Genomic DNA, 17,603 nt, shown 5'->3' with positions numbered 1-17,603 from the left:
CAGTAGGGAAGTATTTGAGATTAATTTTGTCTTCCATCCTGGATGGAAAACATGAGAAACTTTTGCGCGCTCTCGCGCTCGTACATGCGGGTGTGGGTGTGGGTGGGTGTCTGTGGGTGTGGGTGTATATGTATATATGTGTGTGTGTGTATATATACATATATATATATATATATATATATATATATATATAGATATATATATATATATATATATATATATATATAGATATATACAGTCGTCCCTCAAATAGTACGGGGGTTAGGGACCCATGATCCCCGTACTATTCGAAAATTCGTATAAAATTAGTGCCCCCCCCTAGAAACACTGGGCTGTGTTTGAGAGAGGGAATCGGGACTCTCAGAACGTCCCGAGTGCTCTCAAACGCGTGACGCGGCAGCACGAGTTGCCAACTCGGCACGTCTGGTGGCTCCCGGCTTTGAGAGGCGGAGCGCCTTCGTGCTGTGATGACGTCATCAGCAAATAGGGCTTCCCAAACAAACACATATAAGTGTTTCCATTTCATTTCACATATCTATGCCACCATAACCACTGCAGCTTCCTTTTCATATTCTGTTGTAAGGAGTTCGTCAGCCAGGACAACTAGTAATGCATGTTAAACGTCGCCAGGAAGATCAGCGTACGCCATTTTGATGTGAGTGAGACGCCGTTACCATAGCAACGACGAGGCTTAGTAAAAGGACGGACTTTATCTCCACTCATGCAGCACTCTTGGCGCACTGGCAGTTACTGCGGCAGGAATTTCTTTTACACTGATTTTCAGAATGTTGGCCCTGAGGGAGTAGGCCGTTTCAAAGGTTGTATTTGGGACCGAAAGGAACAACTACCTCCCGAACCAAGACCAAGACCTCTCTCTCTCTCTCATCCATAAATATATAAATTAAATTTGACTGGTATATAAAAATAGTTTATACTTTACTATCAAGACTATTGAAAACCACACACATCACAGATCGACGCAGCAACGCTAAAGTGCACTTGCTCATATCGGGAGGGTACCTGCTGGCGATTACGAGTCCAACACTTGATCAGTCCGTGGTGAATTACACGCATACATTCGCTCTCAATGTTTCTCAATTATTTCCTGAATGTATCCAAGCTGTTTCCCAACTGCTTCCCGAAAAACTTGGGAAACGTCTGGGATACATTGTTGTCATACAAAAATTCCTGGTATGGACGCGCCTTATTACAGAGTAGTGTCTGGACGCCTCTTGACCACTGATTCATGAATTGGTGGTTATTTTACGCCCATGATTTTATACTTACGATGACCATGCAAACTCATTATTTTGTACACAAATGATTTGAATGTAATTATATTGTAATGCTTCTTCCCACTCATTTATGCAGCCTGCTTCTCAGTTTTAGCCATTTATAATTTGCATCTTAATAAGCCTCCTGACGGGACAGAGGAAGTGACTTGATGGAGTGGGCTTCGTCTTATACAGAAATCTGGCAGGAAAGGTTGAGTGGGTCTCGTGTACGGCTCATGCATCATCCTGTCCTCCTTATGTGCATCCGCGACCTTCACGCTGCGCTTCCTTCCTAGTTCCTTCCTTTTCTCTTCACACACGTATAAAAACAAATAAACAGTAGTAGTGCTACATTTCTAAAGTCGATCGACTCTTGAGCCCTGTGGCTTGGCCAGGGTAACCCCCCATTGTTTACACATCTAGCGATGACCTGCGCATAGCGATGTCTTACTGTTAGTCTGTCCGTTATTTATTTATGGAATTTTTATATATTCATATTACGACTTTTATCGTGTGTGTAGGCTAGCCATCTCCTACACGTGGCCTGACCATTGCTATTTAAATATTTATCTAGTTTTCTCGGTTTTCTTTCCATTTGCATTTTTTTTTCGTATAGTGGAAGCCAATATTAATCTATCCATTCGTCTTTATTTGCATCAATTATACTGCTGATAACGTTCTCCATCTTTCCTTCAATGGATAGGCTGTTTATCAGTTTAATCGAATGAAGGTAGAAATTAAATTCAAGGCAGAAATTTATCGGGGGACAATAGCCCCTCCCTCAATGTTTTTTATATCGGCCTCAAAATTCCCCCAAGTGCTTATTAAAAATAAAAAATAAATGCATGCTCGCGCTTTGCTTCCCCCCTAAAAAACGGCAGAGTACGGGCCTGCTAATATTTATCAAGTAAAACTTAAAACAAGCTTCTGTACATGGAGCAAGGACATCGATTGCATACCAGGCTCTAATACTGCATGGTAAATGTATAATCTGCCTATTATGCTCGCTTAAGCCATGGGGAAGGGTTACAGGTATGCCACAGTGAATTTTTCTTGAGCCTCAGCACTTTTATGGTCACTAACCAGTTTATTTATCTCGTTTAGTGAAAAATTACACTAGACTGCTGCACTCAGTTACTGATGACATTTGGTGGATGCTTCACCAAGCCAATAATCTGTTTTTAATATCACCTTACTGCACAAGGTGCATGGACATGTAATTGCTTATGAGACTGTGATACAACATGCATCAAATCAAGTTTAAAGAATCATAATTAGGATTAATCACTCAATGCCTTTGTTAATTCAAGATAATGATCCAGCACACTCCCATACCAAGGACAAAAAAAATTGCTTTCATTCCTCCATTTATTGATGTTCAACTTTTATTGTAACCTCACACTAAAAGGAATGAGAATGAAGTTGTAAATAAATAAATAGAGCAAAAGATCCGAGGGTGATATGGAATGTCTTGTACCCAGCCTAGAGTGGCACTTAGTCGACTTCCTCAATGGTGGGTCCAGAGGAACCACCACCTGGGGCAGCACCACCAGGGGCACCGCCAGCACCAGGGAAGCCACCAGGCATGCCACCTGGAGGAGCACCGCCTGCAGCCTGGTACATCTTGGTGATGATGGGGTTACAGATCTGCTCCAGATCCTTCTGCTTGTGTTCGTATTCCTCCTTCTCGCCCAGCTGGTTGGCATCGAGCCATTTGATGGCTTCGTTGCAGGCCTCCAAGATCTTGTTACGGTCCTCCTCGCTCACCTTGTCCTTGAACTTCTCCTCCTCCACGGTGGACTTCATGTTGAAGCAGTATGACTCGAGAGCATTCTTGGCACCGATACGGTCCCTCTGCTTTTCGTCCTCGGCCTTGTACTTCTCAGCGTCCTGCACCATGCGTTCGATCTCCTCCTTGCTGAGGCGGCCCTTATCGTTGGTGATGGTGATTTTGTTCTCCTTACCAGTTGACTTGTCCACAGCAGACACATTCAAGATGCCGTTAGCGTCGATGTCAAAGGTCACCTCAATCTGAGGCACACCTCGGGGCGCTGGTGGAATGCCAGTCAATTCGAACTTGCCAAGGAGGTTGTTGTCCTTTGTCATGGCTCGCTCTCCTTCATACACCTGGATGAGCACACCTGGCTGGTTGTCGGAGTAGGTGGTGAATGTCTGAGTCTGCTTGGTGGGGATGGTGGTGTTACGCTTGATGAGGGCCGTCATCACACCACCAGCAGTCTCAATACCCAAAGACAGAGGAGTCACGTCAAGCAGCAGCAGGTCCTGCACAGCCTCAGACTTGTCGCCGCACAGGATGGCTGCCTGCACCGCCGCACCGTAGGCCACAGCCTCATCAGGGTTGATGGACTTGTTGAGCTCCTTGCCGTTGAAGAAGTCCTGCAGCAGCTTCTGGATCTTGGGGATGCGGGTGGAGCCGCCCACGAGCACGATGTCATGGATCTGGGCCTTGTCCATCTTGGCATCACGGAGGGATTTCTCCACAGGCTCCAGAGTGCCACGGAACAGGTCAGCGCAGAGCTCCTCAAAGCGGGCACGGGTGATGGAGGTGTAGAAGTCAATGCCCTCAAAAAGAGAGTCGATCTCCACGCTGGCCTGGGCGGAGGAAGAGAGGGTACGCTTCGCACGCTCACAAGCAGTACGGAGGCGGCGGAGGGCACGCTTACTCTCAGACGGATCCTTCTTGTACTTCCGCTTGAACTCCTGGAGGAAGTGGTTGACCATCCTATTGTCGAAGTCCTCCCCACCCAAGTGAGTGTCTCCAGCTGTGGACTTTACTTCGAAGATACCATCCTCGATGGTCAGGATGGACACATCGAAGGTCCCACCGCCAAGATCGAAGATGAGCACGTTGCGCTCACCGCCTACTTTCTTGTCGAGGCCGTAGGCGATGGCGGCGGCGGTGGGTTCGTTGATGATACGCAGCACATTGAGACCAGAGATGGTCCCAGCGTCCTTGGTGGCCTGACGCTGGGAGTCGTTGAAGTAGGCTGGAACGGTGACGACAGCGTCCTTCACGGTGGTGCCAAGGTAAGCTTCGGCCGTCTCCTTCATCTTGATCAGCACCATGGATGAGATCTCCTCGGGGTAGAACGACTTGGTCTCGCCCTTGTAGTCTACTTTGATCTTTGGCTTTGTGTTGTCATCGATCACATCAAAGGGCCAGTGCTTCATGTCGCTCTGTACATTATGATCGTTGAACTTCCTGCCGATGAGTCTCTTGGCATCGAATACTGTGTTGTTGGGGTTCATGGCCACCTGGTTCTTGGCGGCATCACCAATGAGACGCTCGGTGTCGGTGAAGGCCACATAGGAGGGCGTGGTCCTGTTGCCCTGATCGTTGGCGATGATCTCCACCTTGCCATGCTGGAACACACCCACACATGAGTAGGTGGTACCCAGGTCGATACCCACTGCTGCTCCCCTGGACATGGTTCTGAAAGAAAAGGCCAATGTAAAATTTCAAGCCGAGAACATAATGTACGAGTCTGCAAGAGGCTGGTAGGCCTGTACAAGACAGCTCTTTTGAACCTAAGCTCCCGTGTATCTAACCCCACCTAATAGTATCTAACCCCACCTAATATCGCTGTCCATGAATTTATCTAATCCATTTTTGATTGTGACAATTGTATTGGCACTCACCACATGACTGATAAGCCTATTCCACTCATCCACCATTCTGTTAGTAAACCAATTTTTGCCTATGTCCTTGTTGAATCTGAATTTATCCAGTTTAAACCCATTACTGTGTCCTACCCAGTTCTCTTAATTACCAACAAAACCTTATGAATATCCCCCTTATTAAAGCCCTTCATCCATTTATAAACCTCGATCATGTCTCTACGCACCCTTTGCCTTTCTACATAATGCAAGTTTAACTGTTTAAGTCTTTCCTCGTATGGCAAGCTTCACAACCCCTAAATCATCCTCCTCTCCACCAATTCTAACATTTTGATATCCATTCTACAGTAAGGTGACCAGAACTGAGCTGCATAGTCAAGATGAGGTCTAACTAATGCTAAATATAGTTTGAGGAAGACCTCGGCGCTTCTGTTGCTTACGCTCCTTGAAATAAATCCCAGTACCCTGTTTGCTCGATTTCTAGCTTGAATGCATTGTGCAATTGGATGGAGATCAGATATCACTAAGACCCCTAAATCCCTTTCACACCCAGACCTGCTTATGAGTGTGTCATTTAAGCAAGTTATGTGAGGGGTTGTTCCTACCTACACTCAGAATACTGCCCTTCCCTACATTGAACTCCATCTGCCATTTATCTGCCCAGTCATACAATCTGTTTAGTTCATCCTGAAGAATACTAGCATCCTGATTTGACTCAATTACTCTTACCAATCTTGGTATCATCTGCAAACCTTCCGACGTCACTACTAATTCCTGTATCCAAGTCATTGATATAAATAATAAACAAAGGTGGACCTAATACCGAATCTTGTGGGACCCCACTCGTAACACATCCCCAGTCAGATCTTTTACCACTTTCCTATTGCTAAGCCACGCCTTGACCCAGTTCGAAACTTGACCCTCTACTCCGTGAGCCTGTAATTTAGGCAACAGCCGTTGGTGAGGAACTTTGTCAAACGCTTAAATGAAGAAAGACAGCTATTACTTCTACTACCACTACTACTACTATACTATTATGAAGTTTGCTTTCATCTCAACAAAGAGATAACAAGAAGAATGACACGAGGGGACCTGCTGCAATGCGTGACCTACCTTGCCAAGACCCAAACTGTCCATTGCACATCTTTGTCTCTTAATCTTTAGTCTACCTCTAATGAATCTATTGTCAGCACGCCAAGCAATTCCATTGAACAGAACAAGGAATATAAATAATATCTGTGCGGCCGGTGTTGTTGTTCCAAAATATAGGTGGTCACCCTGTCATCACTCGCAGGAAACTGCATCCAAAAGTTTACTCAACATCCATTATGCATCACCCAAACTACTATTTCATAAGAAATTAATAAACAAATGACAATAGCCCAAGAAACAAACGTAATTACTGGCAGTCATCACTGTAACCGAATCTAGAAATGCTGCCGTTTCGTTAGTTGATAGCAAGCTTATAGATTGAACAAATATGACAAAATAGATCCAGAACCAAACTTAATTAGAAGCAAAGTCACAATAGGAGTAGAGTATCACAGTCCGCTACTGCTCCTCACTTCTCTGATATGAGTGCCCCGTGTGCCATTCGGCACAGCGTTTCCTGTAACATTTTTTTGTCAAAAAAAGTTTTGGAAGTGGCCATTTTGACCCAGGTGTGACGACATGTAGGAATTTTTTTTGGGTGGCATTACATTGGTTCTTGCACAACGGTAATAAGCTCGCTTCCCCTGTAAAATGTAAGTTCTATCAAGCTATAAATACATGCAACCTAGGTCTTGAGTTTAGAGTAGCCTGCGATTCATACGTATCCCACCCACGCCACTGACTCACGGTGGGCCGGTCTTGAGTCACCCGCTAAATTTAAGTAGGTTACCGTTACTGCCCCGCCTCCTGCCGGCGAATGGCGCGCAGCTGTGGCAGTATTGATCACCCAGGACACTGCTGCAGCGTGACCGATCCCGCTGATAACCACCTACGCTACCCTCTTATCAGTCGAACCCCCCCTCACCCCCTTCCTCTTCATAAGGCAGAATTTAGAAATATAATCCACCATAACTACCAGGCTCATCTACCCCTCATCTCCCTTTAAAACAAAAAGAATCGCCAAACAACTAGCGGCCAACCATTTAACAGACATTCAGCCCCTAACCTTCGTACAACAGGCACACTAAAAAGAACCCTCAACCACTTTCTCCGTCGCGTGAGGGAGGGCGAGACAGCACACAGCAACCTTCCTTGTCCCTAAATGGAAATCGGACTTCAGCGGCAACTGGCTGGCACTTGACCTAAAACTTGCGTAACATCAAGGCTCATCTATGCCGGCTCACGTCACTAGCCTCACCTAGATATAAAAAAAATAATAAAAAAAGATCGGCTAAGCTATAATCAGCGTCGGAAAGGCTTGTATGCAAGTTAAAATATTCGGCATAGAAATTGTTAGTAGAGCCATCCTATGCTGCAACACTTACGTGACAGTTCTGCCAGACGTGACTATGGAGAGGCGGGGGAGAGGAGGGGGGGGGATGTGCAGGAAAGTTGCCTTGTGTATCCACCACACAAAAATGTACACGCAATTCCCTAAACGCATGACTGATAAATCCCCCTGCAGCCTCGCCTTAGCCTACGTCAGCATATGTACAGGGTATTACTAAGATCTATTTGAAGGCTTCCGCTAAATCATTCTGACCAACACATCCCACCTACGCCGTCACCAGTCCTTCCTAAACTTCTGAACAAAGAAAAATAACTACCACAGAAGCCAGTCCTTCACCATACCTTCCCAGTCACACTTACAACGTTCGGACAAGGAAAATAAAATACTACCTGCAGGCACCATCACAACCTTCCACCATTCACACGATAACCGGAACAAGGCATAGTTAAATTGACCTCTTATGACCACTAGTTTTTTTTATAGGAGCAACGATTTTTTTTATGGGGGGAGGCCTAAGCTGCTTCCTTTACTGTAATAAAACAAATAGCCATTGCAAGTCGCAGTAATAGTAAAAAAAATTTGTTAAATACTAATCGCCAGCACGTCCACCATACCTTACCTCACAAAGCACATGGTCTGGTATTTTTTTTTTTTTTTACCTTTAAACAGCTTCTTATAACGTGCTTAAAATAGTAACAGCTATTGCAAGACGTAGACAGTGAGAAATTGGTTACGGTAAATACTAATCGCCAGCATGTACACCATTCCTTACCACACAAAGCACATGGTCTGATAAGCTTTTTTTTTTTTCCTTTGAGCAGCTTCCTTTACTGATAACAAAATAACAGCCACTGCAAGACATATTAATAATAGGAAAATAGTTAAACTACTACTTGCCAGCACGTCCACTACTCCTTACCACACGGTCTGATAAAGCCGGTAACATTTAACTTCCATTATCACCCCACAAACACTTAATTCAGCCCCACCACACCCGAGCACTGGCCCGCGCCCCTACACAACTAAAATACTCACGTTGATTTGGTTTTGGTAGAAGACTAAGGAGAAATTCGAGTGTAGCGTGTAGTCTCGAACTGTTACGTGCTCTCCCTCTCCGTGTCTCGGCTGGTATGAAATCCGCCGGCCGCCGCCCCGCTTTATCAAGCTTGGAAAGAAGGTTCCAGAATATCCGCGAACGTTGGCCAATCACAATGACTCATTTAGATGACGTCATCAACTCGAGGTTATGATTGGCCGTGCTGGATAAGAAGGGCGCCGCTCATTGGTCTAGAGCGGAAATTCCTAGGGAGAGGGCGCGCCGCTCAGCAGGATGACCAACCTATGGGTCATGGGTGGCAGGGAAGCTCCTCGAGGGCCGTCCCACGAGGCAGCCATCAGAAAGGTCTTGCTCCCTCCCCTGCAATGTGGAGATAAATGGCAATGACCTCCAAGCAGTGTGTGATGTCTCCATACGTAGGATACGCGTATAATTATTATGTCTGTGGTGTAGATTTATTGCCTGGAATAAATCGTGACTCAAACTTAATCAAGAACCCTGCCACGTAGATTTAAAGGGAAATATACTCAAAACGCTTAATGTAATGTTATAATACGCATGTTAGTTTTTTTTTTTCTTTTAACTTCATTATGCGGTTAAAGTTTCTAGCCTGCAGTGAATCATGACATGGCAGGATGCAGGATATTCTAGAATGTTTTTTTTTTCCTTCCCACTGATAATGCTGACATTTAACGCCTAGATTTTATTAGCTTATTTATCCTTTATTTATGTGACTTTACCCTGGCATTCCCATTGTTCTTATCAGCCAACTATCCAGTAAAGCATTAACATTACTATCCACAAGGAAAGAGCACGGAAATTCAAAACAAAGCACAACAAAGGAAAATAGTGCTTTATCTAACTAACCAAGGCACACAAGAGCACGTACAGTACTACGATTCCATACCATTAGCTAGCATACTCCCTATACGTTTGAGTTTACCCAGTTATTCTACAACTTTTTTAACCTTTGATAATGCTGATAATTGCTGATTCCCCGCAGTTCTTTCAATCAGTATTTTTCCCTTTCCACATCCCTGCCCAAGTCACAGTAATCAGTTTTATTAATAAGTGAGTCATCGACCTCACAACCCACTGGTAACCATGATAACGCAAACCAAGTATGACAGACGAATATGATGCTTACGAAAGGCGCCGACATATGTAGGACGTATGTATAACACTAAGAATACGATACATGCCGCGTTTATGTAATGAAGTTGTTATAGTTATCCCTCAAGAGTTGACCACCCTCACACCCCAAGGTCATGGAAGCTTCATCGATTCCATAACCCATCCACTGCAGCGCCTGCACGTGTCTGGTGCTGAGCCAATACATGATAACCCTTAGTTTTTACCGAGGAGTTGTCATTAGAAACACTAATTGCCGTCTGCATTAATATAACCAAGACTGTTGAGCTGGAAGTAGTTAATAAGATGATCTTTTAAAGCACCATCCCTATTCTGTATAGTACACAAAATTACTAACATAATGATAGTGTCTAGCTGACTATAGATATTATGTTAGCAAGGGCTGTTACATAGGCAGTCATGGATGGACCACGAGGGCGCCACAAAGCCGATGCCATCAGTCCATCACGTGGGGTGACGCTCGCCCGCCAGCCGTGCTGCATGGAAGGGTTGGTAGTCCTGGCAACCATGCACCTTCACTAATTTTGCATTTATTTTTACAGTGTTCTTATTACATTCTTCTGAGTAAAATTTGTCCTATTGTTACATTTTCAAGGTAGATTTCCCTTCTGGTGCGTAACTTTCCCTAACATCATGTGTAGGCAACATCCTTGGCCGTCCCGCCAGTGTTGCTTGGCAGCCGGTGTTCCCGCCACCAGCTGGTGCAGCGGCAGGCTGCGGGCCGCGGGGCTGCGTCCTCACCACACCAGCCACGGCACCGGAGCCCAGTTCCCGCCAAATGGTGGGGATTTATCTCCGTTCATTGGAAACCATTTAATTAAACATCCGTCCCAGTCTTGCATCCTTGTTCCTTGCTGCCTCGCAGCTCTCTCTGTCCTCCTTGACGGCCGATAGCCCTGTAAGCTGCGTTCACCTCAAGGTGAATATATATATATATATATATATATATATATATATATATATATATATATATATATATATATATATATATTATGTGCCGTCTGTAAAAACGGCAACAGCTGCCTTTAATATAGACATCTGTCTGAGGATGTTTTTATTTATTTGCCGATGGTAGTTTCACTTCATGATGCACATTATATTGGGGAACGATGAAACGTGGTAGAAGCACTTCACGAGTTCACGTAGTGCTGAATCAGAGGCTCAGGACTGATGTATTCCGCGGTTTCTATAGCTTGCGACACCTCGGCTTTAATCTAATGTATGCCCTTGATATCGATAAGGATGATAAGAGACCCTGGCTTTACAATATGCTGAAACTATTGAAAAAAAAATGACGTGATGGATAGTGAGGATAAGTGGGATTAGGTTCCCAGGAGCCGCCTTGTAAACTGAGCAGTGCAGTAAGCGTGCTTTGTTTGCTGGTATGTGTACACGATCCAGAGTAATACCAACACCATGAAAAATTACGTTCTAGAAGACTCGATTCGTTGGAAACATCCGCTGATGTGACTTCCACCGCAATATCTTTCTCTAGCTAAAAATAGAAGTTCCTTGAGATTCACGACTACGATTTTTTTTTATCAGTAGATACGTATATGCAAACAGGAAGAAATGACTATTGCAACATGTTAAACATTATCAATGTAGTAAACACGGTAACTTAGATAAGGGGGTGGTAAAAAATAAGGGAAGATTAAAAGAAAAGAAAAAGCCTCAACTAAAAAAAAATGTATTCGAATTGGTATGGTTGATAGACAAGAGGAAAAGACCCCTTTTTTTAAAAATTGAAGACAGGATATAGGTTGGTTTGTTTATTCATTGGAGAAGATGACTGATGAGTGAGGTGTGCGTACAGTAAGGTAACAGGGTACTGGAGTGTACGCCCGTACCCAAGGTAAACGAGGATCAAGCCTCTACCTGTAACCCCTGAAACTCCATCTCACCCATCGTGAGTAGTGGAGGGAATTCTGAGGCTGCCCTGTGTAGGCCACTCGGCCTCTGCCAGTCTCCCTGTGTTCTATGTTCTTATGTACCCATGGAAAGGCCCGCATCTTTTGTTACCGCCATTCAGAGAGACAAAGATCGAGAGGGTGAAAGAGACAGAGAGAGAAAGAGACGGAGTGAGGGAGTGTCGGGTCAGAGGTCATTGGTTGATGTCTACGCGTTCGCCGGTCTTATCGCATAGGGTTAATGTAATGAATGCTTACATAAGGTCCTGAGGGTGACTCACGTAAGGGGCGTCAGAGGCCCTGAGGGTGAGCTACAAGGGAGAAAAGGTAGCAGACGGTGTCAAGAATTGTTGTCTCTCTGAATGGCGGTAACATATATACTATGTACTAAAGGCTTGTCAAATGTGTGTGCTTGGGCGACGAAATATTTTAATAATACGAGCCTAAAGAACACTACATTCATTCATAACAAAGAAAATTGATCGTGACCTTGAACAGTCCATCCTATCTACACACGGACACGGACGTACACCGCCTGCCGCTCTTCTGCCTCCCCATCATGTCTGGTTGCCTTGCCCTTCCCACTCAGCACTAATTCGTTCCTTGACTGATGCAACACGTGTAGTAGGTTGTGGGATCTTTCTGTAATATCGTCAGACTTCAATACATGGCTGTAGAAAGGTGTAGGTAGTAACGTATAAGAGGGAGAGAGAGGAAGGGGACAGGGATTATGTGACTAGGCAAAATCAACCACACCTACACTCACCAGCCTCCACGTCCCTTGTCCTCCCTTCACACCCTATTAATTTATTTCATCCATCCCACACTGGCATCCAACTCCCCCTATGACATCCATCTTAATTTTTACCTGACATGATGGGCCCGTGTCCCTTCTGACAAACTATATACTTTTTCACGTCACAAGATGTCATTTGTAGAGGAAGCAAAATTATCCTTCCTCTTCATATTTTTCTTATACCTAATCTCATTATTCTTGTTATTTTTTACTACTACTTCCACGTCATTGCATTCAGTTGAAATCATCGCACTTTTCCTAACGTCTTGGTTTTTCAGTAACAATAAATAGTTATGCCTTAAAGTTGAAAGAAAGAAAGAAAGAAAGGAAGGAAAAAAAGAAGAAAGAGTTAAGGTTGAAAGAAAGAAAGGAAGGAAGGAAAAAAAAGAAGACATGAAAATAATCTGGAGATGACGTCAGTGTTGCCACCACCCTCCCCTCTCCGCCATCCCTCCTCTTATCACCACCACCACCTCCTGTTATTTTGACCGAGTTTTTCCCACAGAATAAACGTTTTGAGTCGGAAAGAAAAGCGGTGCTTAAACGATTGCCACAACAGAGAGAGAGAGAGAGAGAGAGAGAGAGAGAGAGAGAGAGAGAGAGAGGAGAGCAACGCCAATGAGAGTTCCTTTCCTCTTTGCATGATAAAATTAATTTCCTTCAAGTCATCGGGTAATATTTTTTTTTGAGAGAGAGAGAGAGAGAGAGAGAGAGAGAGAGAGGCATATAAATAAAGATTAGAAAAAAAATGGATACGTATCATTCTTAGAACTCTACACATCCGCACACTCGAAATTTCTCCTCATCCTTACCCGTGTAATATATGGACACTCCTCACTTGCTTCTTGACTCATCTTCATCCCTTTCCTCTTCAGCACCCTCTGTATTATCCTTTTTACATCAAAGTATAGGCAGGTAATGGCATACAAAGTTATAATAAAAAAATGCCGCTTTAAATGCTCCCACATCATGAAGGTTACCGCTTGCTTGCCTTTACAAATTAGGCATTCACCCCGACCTACCTAATATACGCATAGGCTTCTGTGGATCTTACGGTGGGTCCATACTCTTATCATTACGACTATATCCCAAGGCCATAGAGAAGATTAACTGGGTTTTCATTTCTCTGTTCAAGATGCAGAAGTCGTGTAAAATTATCACTAGCATCACAAAACAGTCCATCACTATTTCAGCAGCTTCTACGAGAATCTTTTCAAACAGGCGAACGGTTATGGTCTGAGCATATATGATTATCATTTCACACTGCTAAAAATAGTAACGCCCATTAAGTTGTTATTTTTATAGCTACTACCACAGCTTCATTTAAACTCTGAAACTCGTTGTGGTGAGTTATCGCTTCTTGTCCAGATTGTTTACTCAACAGGGCGTATATTTATTGTGTGTGTGTGTGTGTGTGTGTGTGTGTGTGTGTGTGTGTGATATCTTTCTGAGTTGGGTCATATTAAATTTATATTCTAATGTCCACAATCTAGCAATGTTCGTAATCAGACTATTATCTCACTAGGTAGACTGAACTTTAATCGTGGCCTTCCCTCCCCCCGTGCGGTATATATTGTAGTCTATAAAGTAAATAATATATAAGTAAAATACATGATTGGACCAATGAATACATAAACAATTCAACAAATAAAAAAAAGCCACCATAATCCATCACCTTTTTTTTTATGCCCACACTTTCCTACTCCTGCTGGGTGTGTTTACTTAACCTAATTTCAGCTCTTTATGGTATCTGTCTTTATTATAAAAAGTAAAGGTTGGCCGCGACCCTGTGAGCTTGTGTTGGTGGTGGCAGGCCCTTACATGGTCACCGCACCAAGGAGCCCCACAGCCAGCCAGCACCCTCCTCGCAACGTCCGCCCATGCATCCTGCCGCCCCGAGGTCGTGGGCGCGGATGAATGGATTCACTCTTACTTTCGTTCACTACTAATGCTTAAACCTGTTATTACGCACTTACTGCAAGGGGCTATATGTAGGAGGTCAAATTTTGTTCACGGAAGCCATGTGATTGATTTTTACCTACGGTGAAGTGTGCCAACTCGCCCCTACATACCTTCCTACCTCTACATTCTATTTTTATTCTTGTACGTTGCACCTAACCGACATCATCCCTGTGGAACCAGAGAGTAGGCGATATGTTGTGGGGGTGTTTGCTTTAATAGCTTCGATAGTATATGCACAAACCTAATCGAGGGGTCAAAAGTGTTAGACATATAGATAGATAGATAGATAGATACATCGACAGAGTTGCTTATGATTGTAGTGAAGAAATTCACATTTCTGATTAGACATGATGTTGAAGAAAGAAAATCTCTCTCTCTCTCTCTCTCTCTCTCTCTCTCTCTCTCTCTTATTTTTATATTTTGCTGTGTTGGCGATACTTAGGCTACCTTAAACATATTATTCATGAGCTAGAATAGTCAAGCTTCACACTTGTCTCCTATTTATTGTTTTGTTTCTTAGGTTGTGTGGCATGCAAAAGCTTTTCATTCCCTTGCGTTTTATGATTTTGTCTCCATGTGTGCGCCTCAAGGAAACCCAACAGACGGTGGGTGAGGCATCGTCCAGCTTTCCCCGGAAGCTTACCTTCCTTTTGGGAGTCGTGAACATGATGTGAAGGGAAGAGGGAGTGGCGGAGGAGGAAGGACGGGAGGGTAGGGTCAGGAAGTGAAGGGAGAAACTCTTTACCGCTGTGTAGTATTGCCAAAACAAAAAAGGCAGGCAGGCGGGGGGTGTACACGTCATATTACCCCTCCTTCCCTAATCCTCGTCATCTCTCTCTCTCTCTCTCTCTCTCTCTCTCTCTCTCTCTCTCTCTCTCAACACCATGCCAAATACTTATTGCGTAAATGTTGCATTGGAAGCAATTTTACTGCACTTCCGTCTGTCTCTGCCTTTACACAACATTCAGATATATATTTTAAGGTCGATATCCTCAGACGCTTCCATTTCTCATGTTAACATAATTCCAAGGCCGAAAAAGAGATTAATCGGCTCTCATAAGTGTTTTTTCACGTTCATGGTACAAAAGAATGGTCAAACTATCACCAGAGTCATGAAACTACCAAAGGAAATGCTCCAAACACTATACGAAAGCCTTGCCAAATGTGTGCAGCCTACTTGGACGTAAATGTTTGAGAAAGTTGAATTCTCTTGGTAATTAATTTATAGTGGAGGCTTACCGAGAAGGATAAAAATAGGTGCTGCTATGAATATGAGTAAATATACGAATGTAGGACAAAATAACAGGAAAAAAGGATACTTATTAGTCACAAGAAAAAAGTCTAAGGAACACACACACACACACACACACACACACACACACACACACACACACACACACACACACACACACAAGCACTTTCCTATTCAACTTTTTTGTGTGAAATGGTAAATTTTAATAGTTTTTAAATGGTTAATATGACAATCATTCTCAAAAGAGGAATGTAGAGAACTAATGATACTAGGTTTAACGTAGTGCTATAAAGCAAATTCATAAAATGGGCACTAACGTCCTGGAATGGATTAAAGAAAGTAAGGTCAATGGATTAAGGGAAGTAAGGTCAGTGGATTAAGGAAAGCAAGGTCATCTAATCCAGTATGAGGTCACTGTTAATCTGTCCCTCACCGCTCCCACTCCAGTCCCACCTAGACCACTCCTTCGCTACCTCTCTCCCACTGGATTTGTTCAATAATAATCATTCTGTATCCTTTATATTTGTAGTTGGCCACACAGCCACACACACAGCTTCCCACACATACACAATCCTTTCACTCTCGTCCACTCCTTACATCCTTGTGTGTGTCTGTGTGTGTGTGTGTGTGTGTGTCATCACCATGATCTGATCACGCGGCGGACTCCCGATCGCCTGCCAGTATCCTCTTGGAGCTCAGGGTGATGGATCTTTGGGTACGGCTGGAAACTCAAACCACACCTACACACCTAGGAAGCGGAACACAACACACACACACACACACACACACACACACACACACACACACACACACACACACATCTATCTATCTATATCTAACTATTTATGTCTATTATAATTCTGTCTATTTACATATCTGTCCATCTATAATTCTGTTTATCTATCTATCTATATCTACCTACTTATCTATGAACCTATCTATCTATCAATCTATCTATCTAAGAGAGAGATTTTATTTTTGTTTGGTCAGTGTTTTAATGGCATTTTATTTTTGTTGAGATATATGAAAAAAAATCACGAAGTTTTTCAGTGTAATGTCATCTTCATAATTATATGCTGTTATTGTGTAAAGACGTGCATTTTCGTCAAAATTATATTGTTTGCATTTTTCCTTAAATGGGGTTTATAATTGTTGTTATTATTATTATTATTATTATTATTATTATTATTATTATTATTATTATTATTATTAACGCACCAGTACCCTGTCACCTTACTGCACCCACACCTCATCATTATTATTATCATTGTTATTATTATTATTATTATTATTATTATTATTATTATTATTATTATTACCATTATTATTATTATTAATATTACTTATTATTTTTTGCCATTATTATTATAAGTAATATAATTATTATTATTATTATTATTATTATTATTATTATTATTATTATCATTGTTATTATTATTATTATTATTATTATTATTATTATTATTATTATTATTATTATTATTATTATTATTATTATTATTATCGTTATTATTATTATTATTATTATTATTATTATTATTATTATTATTATTATTATTATTATTATTATTATTATAATCATTGTTATTGTCATCCCACGGAGGGCACCAAAGGCAGGGAAACACTTATAATACATATATATATATATATATATATATATATATATATATATATATATATATATATATATATATATATATATATATATATATATATATATATATATATGTATCCTGCACCTCCTGCACCTCCGTGGGATGCATGGGGCGGCAGCCGGTGGGTGGACGTGTTTGGCACTTGGCCCGCGCTTAATTCATTTTTCATAACATGTGATAATGAGTTCTCGTTTCGGTCTGTGCTTTCAAATTTTAAGTAACTATTACAACTTGCAAGATAACAAGCTTTCTTTTGTGAAGAACTCGCTGCCCTAGTAAACTTATGATACTGGTGGCCTTGGGGTAACGGGCATATTAGACCTACAGGCGAGTCCAATTAAACGCTTTGAATGTCTGAAAGTATGTAGCTGTCTTAAATATGGTAACTAATTACTTTTCAGCGACTTTTATATAGATAATTTTTGTTCCTTGAGTTTCATAACCTAACAATAATCTAAAACAG

At 42.4% G+C, this 17,603-nt stretch overlaps 1 protein-coding gene across 1 annotated transcript; it reads right to left on the bottom strand.

The window, feature by feature from the left end:
* Positions 1 to 2,628: 2,628 nt before the first annotated feature.
* On the bottom strand, positions 2,629 to 8,559 carry LOC126982565 (heat shock cognate 71 kDa protein). The gene is made up of 2 exons (XM_050834717.1): positions 8,392 to 8,559; positions 2,629 to 4,728 (listed from the first exon to the last, which is right to left on the bottom strand). The coding sequence occupies exon 2, from the start codon at positions 4,722 to 4,724 to the stop codon at positions 2,769 to 2,771; it is 1,956 nt and encodes a 651-aa protein (XP_050690674.1). The 5' UTR covers positions 4,725 to 4,728; positions 8,392 to 8,559; the 3' UTR covers positions 2,629 to 2,768.
* Between the last annotated feature and the right edge of the window lie 9,044 nt (positions 8,560 to 17,603).

Source organism: Eriocheir sinensis, chromosome 51, assembly GCF_024679095.1.
Source record: "Eriocheir sinensis breed Jianghai 21 chromosome 51, ASM2467909v1, whole genome shotgun sequence".
Lineage (NCBI taxonomy): Eukaryota > Metazoa > Arthropoda > Malacostraca > Decapoda > Varunidae > Eriocheir > Eriocheir sinensis.
Note: the sequence above shows the minus strand (reverse complement) of the source record. Positions and strands in the feature narration are given on the sequence as shown.

What these genes read in the sequence shown, in the direction of transcription:
- LOC126982565 (XM_050834717.1), bottom strand. Translation starts at nt 4,724, where the DNA reads ATGTCCAGGGGAGCAGCAGTGGGTATCGACCTGGGTACCACCTACTCA.